General features: G+C 39.2%; 1 protein-coding gene and 1 pseudogene across 1 annotated transcript; one reads left to right on the top strand and one right to left on the bottom strand.

The window, feature by feature from the left end:
• The first annotated feature begins 249 nt into the window (after positions 1-249).
• Positions 250-5,680, top strand: LOC146462813 (uncharacterized). Its single transcript, XM_085085116.1, has 3 exons — positions 250-409; positions 791-847; positions 4,843-5,680. The coding sequence occupies exons 1-3, from the start codon at positions 335-337 to the stop codon at positions 5,461-5,463; spliced, it is 753 nt and encodes a 250-aa protein (XP_084941242.1). The 5' UTR covers positions 250-334; the 3' UTR covers positions 5,464-5,680.
• Positions 5,681-10,085: 4,405 nt separating this feature from the next.
• Positions 10,086-11,700, bottom strand: LOC146462812 (uncharacterized; annotated as a pseudogene).
• Positions 11,701-14,465: the final 2,765 nt, after the last annotated feature.

Here is a 14,465-nt window from a genome sequence, read left to right as displayed (position 1 = left end):
TTGTTTGGAGGTATCTAAAAGTTTTATATTCGTTGTCTATATTTGTTTCTCCTCCCCGCAACGTCTGGCGATGACATCCTTCCGTTATGATAAGACGGGGGATTTCCCTTGAACTGTAACTCAAAGTTCAACTCGAACTGCGACTTGATCTATAGGACGAAGTCCAGCTCAAGCGGGTCCAGTTAAACCGGAACTGGAGTCCAAAGTCGAGTATTTCTTGCTCTTACAAATCTAGACCTTTCATTCATAGCCGCGTCAGTTCCTTGTATAGATATATCGAGAGTATACGCATCATTAAGTGGCGAGTTTGCTTTAGCTTCCCGTTGCAAAAATCATGAAACCGAACTCTTCTTCGCTCATTTCCATCTCGGGGATGGTATTACTTGCTGTACTTGTCTCCTTGTGCCCTGTAAGTTATTTTGCGTTGATTTCAGCTTCGTGAAATATAATGTAACAAATTAACTGTTTTGCTTCAGCTCTTATCGGACTCTGAACAAATTAGGTTGTAGAAGACTTTAAGACGAATTCTCATTTTGCGCATAAGTTTGTTTTGGAATTCATGCGTTTGTAAAGGGCGGTTTGTACAAACACTATCCAAAAAATCAACAAAAAGCGGGAGCTACATTGGAGTAAGTTTTCCGAAAAGTTAGGTCAGCGTCTTGGCTTAACTCCAAAATTTACACTCAAGTGCGGTCGACAAAAGGCATTTTGTTTCATCACAGTTATATTATAACATTCATTTTCAGTTTTTTTTATTTAACAAAGATCTTCCCCATTTGTTTGTTTCCAGATAGCCTGTTCTTGTTGCCCGAAGTCGTCGTGTGCCGCAAATCACTGTAAACCGGAGGTGCGTCACGTATTATGAAAGCTCACAGATTAAAAAAAATAATCATAAAAAATACCTCCAGACGAGGTATTGGTTTAAATCAACATTACAGTAGCTGTTAAAACTAGTAGTTTCCGTTGGAAAGTGAGGTGCTGCAGGTAAAGCGCATGGAAAAGAAAAGTGGTGTAGGGCAATGTCGTAAATTGCATGCACTCGAGATAGTGAACAGATCACGGACTTGTCGATGATGAACGTGGCAAAGTATATACATGTAGAAAGGCTGACGAAACTGCGAAGCTTTTTGGCGACTTCATATTGTTTATGATCAGCTTGTGAGAAAATGTGAAATGTTTGAAGCAGTGATGTGGTGCTAAGCGTTGCGCATACTTTTGGGATTGTGTTAGGGAGGAGTTTTGTAGCCTGTACTTTGCGAGCAGAGGCCCTTTAATCTGCCTATATCTAGGAACATCGACTGACTTCAATTCATAATATCTCACGATCTGAGAGATGTTCATTAGCCTAACCGGGCGGTTTTTTCTAACAGAAATCTTGGCACAATCCCCCCCCCCCCCCCACCAAAAAAAAAAAAAAAACGACCAAAAGTATATTTACTTGTATTAAGACAACAGATATCCTCGAACAAACAAATTTTGATCGTTGGGAAAACGCGTGAAGATCAAGTACATGAGAGTGCTGGATGGTTTTCAGAAAGCCGGGCGGAAAGGACAGAGAACAAAGTTCAACTATTATTTCTGGGCATAAATTATACCCAGATAAGAACTGCTTTACATAAAAGAGCGTTTGGTCGAATAAGAATTGCTGTACTTAAAAAAAAGAAGCGAATCTTCGCGAATAGGCCTTATCACGGTTTTCGACGCCATTTTGACAAGTAGGCAAACAGGCTTGAAATTACAGTGTTTGTATGGAAATCCGATGTCAAATAATTTTCATAAAACATCCCTTCTGAAAAATTCATGAATTGGAAACTTTTGGCACTAGGAAAAAGGTTTTAAGGAAAAAATTGGAGGGATGTAGCTGTGCCAGAAAGTTTCCAGTCGTGTTTTGAACTTTCCATACATTTGTCTGGAAAGCGAACCAGCCGTGAACTGCTACTAAAAATAGTTCGCGGGAAAAAAATACAGGGAATTGTATGAAAAGTTCAAAACACGACTGGACGCTTTCTGGCACAGCTACATCCCTCCAATTTTTTTTTAAAAATCCTTTTCCTAATGCCAAAAGTTTCCAATTCATGAATTTTTCAGAAGCGATGTTTTATGAAAATTATTTGACATCGGATTTCCATACAAACACTGTTATTTCAAGCCTGTTTGCCTACCCGTCAAAATGGCGTCGAAAACCGTGATAAGGCCTATTCGCTTCTGTGATGTACACAGTTACTTGGGACCAAGACCACTCCAAAATCTCAAGTAAAGAATGCGAGTTTTTTCATATTCTCCACAAAAGCTCGTAATAATTTCAAAATCCCATCGATTAAAAAATAAAACATCAAATTTATTTTACCGTACAGTTCCAGGAATTGCTTTAAATATATTGAGCCTCAATTCATGCTGAATTCACGTGATTTATCTTCACTTCCTTTCAAACCCTTCGCCTTCACAAAATCGTGGCTTTCCACTCGAAACGGGATTTCTCCGCTATAAGGTTTTCACATCCCACTTTATCGACGGTCTAGTGTTCTTCAGGTTATTTACTTTCATTTCCAACGATATATTTTTTTTCTGAATCGATTGACTACGCGTGGAATAGAATATACAGTATATCAAGGGCCGTGATATCGAGGCAAATTCCGTTCGATGATAAACATGTTTACATCCAAGAGCTGGCACAGGCAACCCAGGTTGTTCACGTACGCAGCCTGCAATAGTCTGCTTTTCGCATGCTGACTCACATGCTGTACACGTGCTTACGGTTCTTCACCCTTGATAACCACTTTACGCGCACGTAGCAGACAACGTACGTTGTTTTAACAGATAAATCTGTCTGAACGCATAACCTTGGGCAGATGTTTACATTCGACGCCATTTTGACAAGTAGGCAAACAGGCCTGAAATAACAGAACAGTTGTTCGAAAGCCGATTAATGCTAACCCACGATTAAAAGTTAACCGAGGCTGTCATATCTCTCTCGTTAAAAAAATTTAAGCTGACGATCAAGGAAAGTATACGTCAAAACTTAGGGACAAGCATCTTTTGCTAAAATCTTAATTGATAATTTAAGTAATGAAACTCAAATCAAGTTCACCGTAACCCAGGGTTAGGCTAATCGGGCTTTGAACGGCTGGATCCTGATTTTGAATGAATTATACTATTGCTAGTAATATATTATAATTTACGTACAAAAATAGTAATTAACATGTCATGTTTCTTTGTAAGTGTCCTTCAAGCTTTTTTTTATGGTTGCTAAGTTTCTAATTCGTATTGTTTTATGCATTAATTTAATTGATTTGTGTATTTTTTTATTCTTTTTTTATTTATTTACATATTTATTTATTACTCAGTGACACAGGCATACTCGATAATAGAAAATCCGAGTTCTCTTAAACAGGAAACTCCGGTAAAAAAGGGCCCCGGCCAGGCCATTCTCACCTTCAGTTGTCAATCAACCATTAGAGCGTAAACAACTGACAAACAACATGGGTCTTTTTTATCAGCTTTTACCAATAAAATTGTCTTAGTTTTCAGAATAACCCTTGTTAAACAAATTAGAACTTGATATCTTATATTGCTGTAGTGATATTATAAAATTTTGAGGCATAGTTTTCAGAGGACGCTTAAGTCAACAACTTGTCACGACTGAGCAGCGTCTAAATTTACATCTCACTCCCGCAAAGGTGTGAAATGAAGGTGGGGCGTGCCCTTTTATAACGGAACTTCTCGAATCTATGACCCTCCGATCACTATACTGTACCGACCTAGCGGATACAGAAGACTCGTGGGAGCTAAGGCCATTAAACTACAGTCGTCGTAAAAAACTCTTGGGAAGATTAAAAAGTCTTACCTTGCCTTCACTTTCCTTCCTCCCAAGATACCTCATCCAAGTGAAAAGCTACTCCGTCAATCTCGTTTCCAAGGTCTCTCCTCAACCCCTTTTCCCGGAGCGAGACAGCGGAGAGACTCTGGGAACGAGGTTGCTACTTCGTTAGCTACGAGGTTGCTACTTCGTTAGCACAAAAGCTTGCTTTAGTCCTCTAAACCGTTCTTATCTTCTTGTGAATTGAAGACGACTTTTCTTGTTGCTTTTGTCGGCAAAATCCAATGTTATTCAAGCATCTCGAATAAGATCGCTCACTTGCTGTTTGAAAGTTGAGTCCGCTAAATTTAACGTGCCTTTTTGACAGTCAATGCAACATCTGCGCTTGAGTCTCTTTTACAAAATATTTCTTTTCAACGTACACGGGAGGAAATTTTTCTTGGACAGCCAATTTTCCTATTTAATAACAACGTACTACCGCCGGCGTTTATATTTCTCTGGCTTGTCGCTCTGAGTCTCACATCTTGTCACCCCATCATCTGCCAACTATGACATGTTTCATGCATTTCGTCAAATTGATGTCTATTAATCCAAGATAACGGCAGCAGATAGGACACAACTCGCAGCTCTAGATATTTTAATAAAAAAGAGCTTTTTCCAGTTTCAACTTGCATTCACTTTTCTTTCCTCCATTATCGTTCGCTGAAAATGCAACATTGAGCTGTGGATAAGGGAAACGGCGAAAAAAGGCGTAAACATGCGTAAGGAATTGCTGGACCATAAATACAGACTTTTAAAATTACTGGAGGCAAGCTTTCTAGCCTTCTTAACAGAAAACTGCGACAATTGTAGCTTCATGTGTCAAATATTGGATACTCCTGGATGGGTACTTTTGAATAATTAAATAATAATAAGAGCACAATAGCAGGAAAGGTACAACTCCATAATAGAAAGCGAAACTCGAATAAATATTACACTTCTGATACTTTTTAGTGCTCAATGACGTTTTTAATTCACCATTGCAGGGGAAAGTGATTTATCATCAGACCATGACTCCTACTTGGCTGGAGGCGCATGCGTCCTACATCGACAGCTCTCGGACAGCAACTTCTCAGCAGCTGACATTCAACGAAGGATCATCACACGTCAACGCAGCTCTTCTGAAAGTTCCAATGATTCCTGCCGGCGAACTGAATGTTGCCACTCCTCTGACTGTGGAAATAACTGTCGCACATGACGTCAGCATCGGAGGACGGCCTATTGACAGTGACATCAGATACGGCGTGTCAGACGGTACCCAATTCATCGGGTTCGAAGCTTGTGATAAGGGTAATTATCGCAGCAACGCTCCTTGCTATGGAACTGAAGGGTTATCTGGTAAAGCCTTTTCTTCTATTCGATACGAACCGACGATCCCCAAACCCAGCGACTCTTTCTACCCCGGTCAGTTTGTCTTCACACTCAAGTTGGATGAACGCTGGGGATCCTGTTACACTGCGCATGACGGAGGCTTCGTGAGGACCGCTGGCTACAACAACCGACTGATGCTGAACAAGGGCCTCACCCTAGAAGTCTATAAACATGACAAAGGAGAGAGGGTTGGAATCAGGTTCATCAAAGTCACCATCATTCAAGATGAAGCTTGAAGGGACAAATCAAGAAGGCTACCTCATGTCATCAGCAATATTGACCTTGCTAAGGATTTTAAGAGGATTCATTTTTTAGCAAAATTGGAATATAAAACATAAGCAGCGTATTTTTTCTTTACTTTCTTATTTGGTAATTAAGGGCTCCAAAGATAGAAGCCAGAAACATTATACATTTTGTTTGAATAATGAATAAAAGAGGGATTAATATAAAAAAGGACAACATCTCTTATTTCGGTGTCGTTTTACAGTTTTCAATGAGGACGTGCTTTTAAAGGCCTCATTCACACGAATGCACCTTCGCTTGAAAATGCATCGGCTGTACAGGCCCGCAAATGTTCCCCGGACCGGAAATTATCCTCAAATTGGACCGCAAATGATCCCCGGACGGGAAATGATCCCCAAATGATCCCCGACCGGATTTCGTCGCCTCATCAATAATTATAGAATGGAATGGACTCGGGAATTTGGACATTGTATTTAAACTTTATACACTTCATTTTTTTTTCTTATAACGCAACAATCATTTTATTTAAACGCTTTGCATGCAAATTTTTTTAATTTAAAAATTACAGTGTAGCTGCTAAGTGCAAATAAAAAGAAAATCAATTGTCCTATAAACTGGAACATACATGCATATTTTTAACTTGTACGATTACAACGCCAAAAATGGGTACGAATTGTACGAAAATCCTTTTTTTTAATAGGGCTAAAAATACGAAATGAATCTTAACAGTACAACCGAAAGGCCGTTAATTGGCTAAAATATTGTTTTTGTTATTTCTTCGATACACCTGTGAAACCCAAGATCAAATGAGAACCAGAGGAGACGAGAATTTAAATACTCTATGCAAACACAACAAAAATTGAAGGCGGACTTCTCAGTCTTCTTCTTCTTTTTTTTTTTTTTTTTTTTTGATTTTTTTTTAAATGAAAAAGAAGACTGAAATTGAATTGTCTGTTTAATGATGGTGAATCTCGCCCGCTATCGTCACCTTTTATTCTTGGTCGGATCTTAGTCTTAAAGTGCCCGTGTGTTAATTTTATTTCTTTTCTCACCTGAATTTACGCGTTTTATCCAAATCGAATTTGTTTTTACTCCGAACTTCTTTGCGGTATGTGTAATAATCATGGAAGGGCACTTTAAGCATAACTATCTAAGTGGTCCAAAACTGATGTCATCGTCATATGCTAATATCATTTCGTGCCTCGTTCGGCAAGCTTCGCTTTCCGAAAATCATTCGTTGGTCTTCGTCCAACTGAATACACAGTCCCAATAAACAGCGGTCGACACTTTTCAAAATAATGGCGGTTCGAAACGATGGATCGCATTCGATCGCAAATGAATGCATATATTTGGTTTGCAAATGAGGTTTTAACTACGCAAAGAAATACAAGAATGCAATTTTAAGAGGTAAGAGTTTTTTTATTGACATTTCTAGCATATCTCCTCTGCTCCCTGTGGGAAGACCAAGCATTTTATTTGTGTATTTATGACAGCTGTTGACAGGATCAAATGTCGGTACGCGCACTCAGGCATGATAAGCGGTGTGGGCGGTTTTCAAAATCCCGGGGTTTGTCTGCAAGCGTTTCCTTCCTTTCTTCCCCACCCCCTCCCCGCTTACTCGCGCCATTTTTCGCGCGGTCCTTGCTCGGAAACGCTTGCTACGCAGGCTAACGGCGCAAGTATGGGAATGTTTTCCCATACTTGGGCCGTGACCGCTATTGCACTTTATAATCGGGTCTAGGAATTAGAAATACTGTAAAGTTCTTAGAGGGGATGTCATTTTTATTGAGAACTTTACAGCATTTCTCCTTCGTAAACCCGATCGTAAATATTCCCATACAAACTGTCATATTTTCGCAGTGACAGCTATTGCACAAGTGATAATCGCTCACAGATGTTGAGGTTGGGCCACCTAAGCGTATGTTGGACTGTCGAAAGGGTTCCGATAAAGCATGTTAATGGCACGGCCTAGATCGCCTAGATCAAGGAGAAAAATTCAATTTCGTTTCAAAAGAGTTAAGTATCTTATCTAACATTTCTAAAACAGAGTTTTAAAATATTGAAGCAGTAGCTAATTGTGAAGAAAAATGTATTTTCAAATCAAGGTGTAATAATCTCCGAGACTAACACGTTAAAATCAATAGCTTTTATATTTTGTCCAAAAATTAAATATTGCCAGCTTAATTTTGTCTTTTAGCACAGTACGTTTACTGGTTTTTATTGTTGTTATAAAAGCCTGAGGAATTTATGTTTTCCCCATCAGTGAACTGACATGGAGTCCAGGACATTCCTTCGTTTTGCGGTACATTTTATTAGAATCACTTCCGGTCCGGGGATCATTTGCGGTCCACATTTGGGGATCATTTCCCGTCCGGGGATCATTTGCGGGCCTGTACAATACTTTTTGATACGTTTACGCTTATCATCCACACTAAAACTCCCGAAAACGCCGGTGAAAACGGAGACTTTCGAAAACGGTCTTAAAACTGGAGACGTATGATATGAAAACGCATCGTTTTGAAATCGCTCCGTTTCTAGTGTGGACAGGTGAAAACGAAGACTTTTAAAAACGGTGACGTAAAAAGTGTCACATGCCATCCGTTCCAGTCAAAATCGGAGCATCTATCCAAGATGGAGGATCGTTACACGTGCGGAATCCCAGGTCCCAGTCATTTTCATCGTTTTTGAGCGTTTTAGTGCGGACAGGTGAAAACGATACAAAAACGCTAGTGTGGATGAAAATATTTTGCTTCGTTTTCGCCGTGATGAAAACGGACACTTTTGAAAACGCATTAGTGTGGGTAGGGCCTAATAACTTAACAGAAATGCAAGAAAAGATAACAAATAAAGAGTTCACATACCTGGTTCAACGTTTGGCGCACTGATGAGCTAAAGGGCTCCTATCATTGAAGAAAACTCGGCCGAAGATATGGCTATGGTGTGCACTTAGGACAAAAATCCACTGGGATCGTGGGATCCATAATTATATCTATATGCAATTGACTGTACCCTTATTTCATTGGTTCATTCCTCTATGGAACTCTGGATAAAATTTTTGATTTAACCGAACCGCCACCCAAAAAAGAACTTTCCATTGGATCCTAACAATCGTTTGGCCGTGGCGTCTATCCGTTCAGCGGTTAATGCCAGAAAAGGAAGCCATAATTGCATGTTCACTTGCAATGAGGACACATGACTTAAAAAAAATTGCATGAATTTTTCAAAAAGTATTAGATTAGAACAGGTATAATTATGCCCCAAGAAAACAAATACTGCGTCAAATGTTTCAAACTTGGGCAAGCCTGTCTGTAAACATACCACTTTACTAAGAGCGCACTTAACGACAAAGTAAAATAAATTACAATAGGTCGATTTTTATCAAGCTAAAATTTCGGTAGGCCCTTATAAAGAGAGTTTATTTGGAGCGATACGTACACACACCGCCATCCACCCCCACAGGTGAGAGCAGTTCAAACTGATACGTGCTGGGCTTATTTTGCAGTCAGGTGATGAAATGATATCCACAAACCGTATATATCCATTATGGAAATATCAGTTCGTTACTTGCAGACCCTTGCACACAATAACTCCTTTCGTTATAAGTTGTTTATCACATCAAATTAATTGCACTCCTTTCAGCCCTGTATGGCGCTTCCAAGCAGTGATTTTAGGTGTTGCTCAGGAACTCTGTAAAATAGTTGGGTTTTTCTGTTTATACTGGGAATGATAATGATCATAAAAATTGACAAGTGGCATGTTGTATATTACAAAAGTAGATTGGACTTGTTGACGTGCTGCAAAACACACTTTAATTTAGAAAAGCACACTTAACTACCTTGATATTGATTACAAAATAATCATCATTGATACTTGTACTTTCAACTCATTCGTGTTTTTCAAGTTAATTAAAATTAACGATAATTTGTACTTTAAAAAAGTGACACAAACAGCAAACCTTTGATATTGATAATGATTACAATAAGAATATTAATTCGCCATTAGGTGCACATGGCCGGCTTACCTCAAACGAAATGAGATCTGTTTCAGTTTTTAAACAAAATATTTCAACCCCTCACATACCAATTTCATCCACCACCTGCCTTGGTCAAGTCAGTGATGCTCGCAAGAAATGAAAATGCATTGCTTTTAGCTCAACTAAGCATTTAGTTATATGTGCAGCCCCCTGCTAATCGAATGCCTGTGTTTTTCTCTATATAGTGTACTCGTAGACAATGGGGTGATTTAGCAACAGACTGGGAACGCCAGTTGACAACGGCGTGTGCCTCAAGAATACCCACAAGATAGTCGAAGAGACTCGCGTCCAGAATATTCCGCGCGCTTTCATGTCCTCCAATGACGTTCCCGTTCTGTTGCTAAATCAGCCTCTGATAAGAAAAGAAAACGTAAGGAAACTGGACAACAAGAAAAAACAAAAAAATAACTGCATTATCAAACGTTCCCAATCTGTTCTCAAGGTCGAACATACAATTATGACTGTAAAGTCCGCGGTGTACCCTCAACGAGCACATGGCTACGACTCACATTTAATGAAAAGTCTCAAAAAATGCATTTCACTACAAAGACTTATTGAATACATTATAAATTCAAGAGCACGCGCGTAGTTTTGCAAATTTGCTCACGCTACAATAATAGCACTTGAACGGTTGCAGCTCATGGAATGCTTTGTTAGTTAAAAGCAAAAGCTGGTTTCTGACTTGAATAGAGTCATTGGTAATAGACACTACTTCTTAGAAGTTATTCTTTCGATATACCGCGTATTAGAAGGCTTAACGCTCTAAGCCTCATCTTAAATGATGGCCACTTTGATAAACTTGATTCTAACCTCCTCATCGCTATCATCTTCACTGTAGACTTCCAAGGTGAGTCCCTTGCTGGGCATCAGTTGGTTATTGTAGCCAGCGGTCCTCACGAATCCTGCGTCATGCGCGGTGTAGCATGAGCCAAAGCGCTCATCCAACTTGAGAGTGAAGACAAACTGACCAGGATAGACAAAGCCATTGCTGGGTTTGGGGATCAGCGGACCATACTGTCTGGATGATAGAGTTGCCCCAGATGCCCCTTCCATTCTATACCAGGGAGCGTGGGTTCCATAATTCCCCCGATCAACAGTTTAAAACCCGACAAACTTTTTACCGTCTGGCACACCATATGTGATGTCGCTGTCACCATTGATGCCAATGTAGACGTTATTTGCGACCGTCATATATAATCTCAACAGTCATCTTGGAAGACAACAGCGGAAATCAAGGGAACTTTGATAATAGCGGCGTAGGGCGGTCGAAAAGCGTTGATCTTCAGTTCGCCCCCAGTTACTGTAGCGGAACTGTGGAGGTAGGACGCATTCGCTTTCAGCCAAGCTGGAGTCATGGTGTGATGGTAAATCACTTTTTCCTGCAACAACAACATAAAGATATATAATCAATATAACAAACCAATAATAAGGCTCTAAACTAGTGTTCTTCGAGAGAAGTAAATGCTGTCGGTCATTTATTAATACGCTCAAACTGCAGGTCTTGCTGATTTTCGAAAACTTTTTGAAGATGTTGCTTGTTTCCTGTGAGTGAGGATAGTTCATGCGCATAATCTTACTGGTCCGGAAGAGACAGAATTTTCGTATTTCTGCCCACGGTCACGGCAACAACACGCGGGAAATCTTGAAGAGAAATCATTTTACATGTACGCCGTTCCAGCGCGACGAAACGTTGAATTTTTTCTCCTGAAGTGAAACTTTTCGCTCACTAAACGCTGTAAAAACAAACGAAATACTCAGCAATGGAGCAAAAGGATTGGTTGTTTTGTAAAGAGACGATTGTTCATTTGATTTTGGTGTCAAAACTTTGCTGTTTTCCAGTTTTCTTGCAGTGTTGACATGTCATTTATAATAAATAACATTGCCCACTGCAGAGCTGTCGTTTGAGCTCAGTTTTACGGTCCATGGTCATTATTTTCCTTCGAATTTTATTTTCTTTTCTCGTCCCATTTAACTTTATTTAAGAACGTTTGATTCTTAGATAAAATAGTCAAACAAACGCCAAAATTATTTTTCCTATATTTTCCTTTTGTTAGCGTTTACTTAATGGCTAGAATTATACTGTACAAGGTATATTCCAAGAGTTATGATTTGTTATGAGCATTTTGTGTTGGGCCTGTAAAATTCATTCGCCATTCGCAGCTACGCAAGCCCATCTTTCCAGGTAATATACCTCCATATAACAAGAATTTACAGATCTCACAAAATAAATCCGCACACTGCAAACTAAATAAATCCGCACGCTGCAAATTAAAAAAAAAAAACCGCACGATGCAAACAAAACAAAAAGTTCTGCGCACGCAGGTAGACGCAAAGTACTGAGACTGAGTGTTGCATTAAAAAAAAAAACCCATGGCGTCCAGTGAAGTGATGGTGAAGAAAGCTGAGTGCCAAAATTACGCTCGACTGGACAGTTTGCTCTTTAACAGAGGCGTTATGTACAGCCAAATAACGCTGATGTTGGGAAGACATCATCATCAGATGAGCCGACTTGAGAGCCTTAACTTGTTAATATAAACTCGATCTAGCCACGACTGGCGAGCCACCGTGCTGTCGGGCCACTGAATCAGTATGACAAGCCTGTGAGAGCAATCCAGTTTAATGATTTAAAAATATTAAATTATGTAATATTGGCAATATCATTTGAATGACCCAACGTTCAAGCTCAAGCAAAACGGCGAACAAGTACAACTCAAATTATAGTCCTGGGGTAGAAAAACAAAAGCATTTCAAAGAAAACTGTCTCTGTCATAGTTTTGTAAACCGAGGTATCGTTGTTTGTGTCTTCAAAGACAACCAAGGTTGCAAATTTTATCCAATTCGCTCACGAAAACAAGTCCATTGCTGTAAAGTTCACGCATGCCAAAATAGCGATCTTGGCGAATTCCTATTCCAAGACGTCATTATGGTCCGTGAAAATGTAAACTTCCATCTGGATTTTCTCGCGTTTCCTTCAGTGAAATTTCCTAAAAACTGGCACAGAGATTCCAAATAATTTGCTCTAGTTAGGGCTCAATTTTAACAAATATTTATAAGACAAGTTTTCAAGCAGTGGCAAAAACCACAGAATGCAAAAAGCAAAGAATTTGCCTTTGTAACCCCTGTCTTGTTTGCTCTTAAAAGGTTTTCCTGGTCAGGTTTTATATGCTGTGAGAGTTTTAGAAGATTTCACCGAAGGAAATTGAAAAGACTTAAAATCAAATCCTAATACACTCTGACAAACGCCTGTGTTAGAGTAGTTTTAACTCCAGACTCAAAGAAATTATTTTACCAGCGAGGGTTCGAGGACACAATTTTGTTCTTGATAGTTACATTTTGAGTAATTTCAATGAATTGGGAGAAAGAAAACTGGAGAAAACTAGCTTTCGATGTGTAACACAGCGCGCGCCATATTATAAGTGAAAATCGTATGGAGCCACCTTAAGGAAAGTCAAAATGCTACAGAATGAGGATGAAATGTTCCATAATATGTCATTCTATTTATATTTTGTCGCCATGCTAACAGCCTCTACAACAGAAGTAATCCTTACTGGTAAATGCATTTAAAGAAAATATGCCCCCTGTCCCCCCCTTCTTTCTCGAATAAACCCCTCTATTAGGGAAGAGGGGGTTAAATAAAGCTTTTGCAGTAAGGACCCTTGTTTCCTTGAATAACCACCCTTGCATTCATGTGTTTCTAAAAGAAGGGTACATGACTTACAGGGTATAATAACATTAAATTAACTCATACAGGCTTTTTAAACAGATTGCCAAAAAGTACTCAAAATATCAAAAATGGTGTAGGGTATTGTCAACAAGGTGGAACTGGACATCTGGCCCTGGTTGTTCAAAGAGCGGATAACTTTATCTAGTGGATAAGTTGCTATCCAGCGGATAAAATTTACTCCAACCAAAGCTTTTGGCAAGTTTTTCACACAATCCCATACTTAAATTAGACAGACACTTCTACTTTATACACAAATTATAGGTCTATAGGGAAATTTTTGCACACATTTTATCTGCCGCGTAGCGACCTATCCAGTGGATAAAATTATCCGCTCTTTGAACAACTGGGGCCTGGAGATTATAGTACATTGGAGACAAGATGAAAATAAGAAGGTAATTGTCCAAAAATAAGTTATAAAGTTCAACCTGAGATCACCCCCAGTCCTAGCACAATTCTGCTATACTATATTTAAAATCGTTTCAATTTCCACTGTTAGAGAGCAGGACTCCCGGTGTAAAGTAATTTTATTGCATATTGAGCATGTTTTAATTTCTGAATTAGTTTCTAAGATATGTTGGAAAGCTAGGAAAAATACAATCTCCCATAATAAATTCATATCATAAAAGAAACAAGTTACAGAATTCTCCCCCCCCCCCTTAAAAAAAAGGGGGAGTTAACAGGGAACACCAGGTTGCAAGGGTGAGTGGGTGATGGTTGACCAACAGCTGAATGTCTAGGTCATTCTTATGTGTACATCACAACTTGATATAAACGGGACTGTACATATAAACATACATGCAATTTTGAGGACACTCACCACCTGGAAAAGTGAAATGAAGAATTCACTCACCTAAATAACTGGATTTCACTCACCCCATTTAACAGCTTTGAATGTTACATGCATTCAATTGCTTGCAGACTAGTTGCGGTTGTTTCACCCCAAAGTCCACTCGCCTGAAACGGTTTCAGGGTTTCTACCCCGGGGATGGAAGAAATCGCATTCAAAAGTGACACTGTTGCTCACTGAGTATATAAGAAAACCCTATAAGGTTCTAAGACTTTGTTTCATGGTATTTTTTGGTTTCCACTCAAGAAAATTAAGGCATGGGTCTCTAGTTATTTACTCAAAAAAACAAGGGGGTGGTCACTCTCCTGAACATTTAGCCGCAAAGTCGTGAGACTTTGGCAGCATAATATGCTTACAAATGTAAACATATTGACATACACAACTTATGTAA

Source organism: Pavona decussata, unplaced genomic scaffold, assembly GCF_977016875.1.
Source record: "Pavona decussata unplaced genomic scaffold, jaPavDecu1.1 SCAFFOLD_184, whole genome shotgun sequence".
NCBI lineage: Eukaryota > Metazoa > Cnidaria > Anthozoa > Scleractinia > Agariciidae > Pavona > Pavona decussata.
Note: the sequence above shows the minus strand (reverse complement) of the source record. Positions and strands in the feature narration are given on the sequence as shown.

Coding starts and splice junctions, on each gene's coding strand:
- LOC146462813 (XM_085085116.1), top strand. CDS start 335: ATGAAACCGAACTCTTCTTCGCTCATTTCCATCTCGGGGATGGTATTA. Junction 410..790: donor TACTTGTCTCCTTGTGCCCT/GTAAGTTATTTT, acceptor GTTTGTTTCCAG/ATAGCCTGTTCTTGTTGCCC. Junction 848..4,842: donor CAAATCACTGTAAACCGGAG/GTGCGTCACGTA, acceptor TCACCATTGCAG/GGGAAAGTGATTTATCATCA.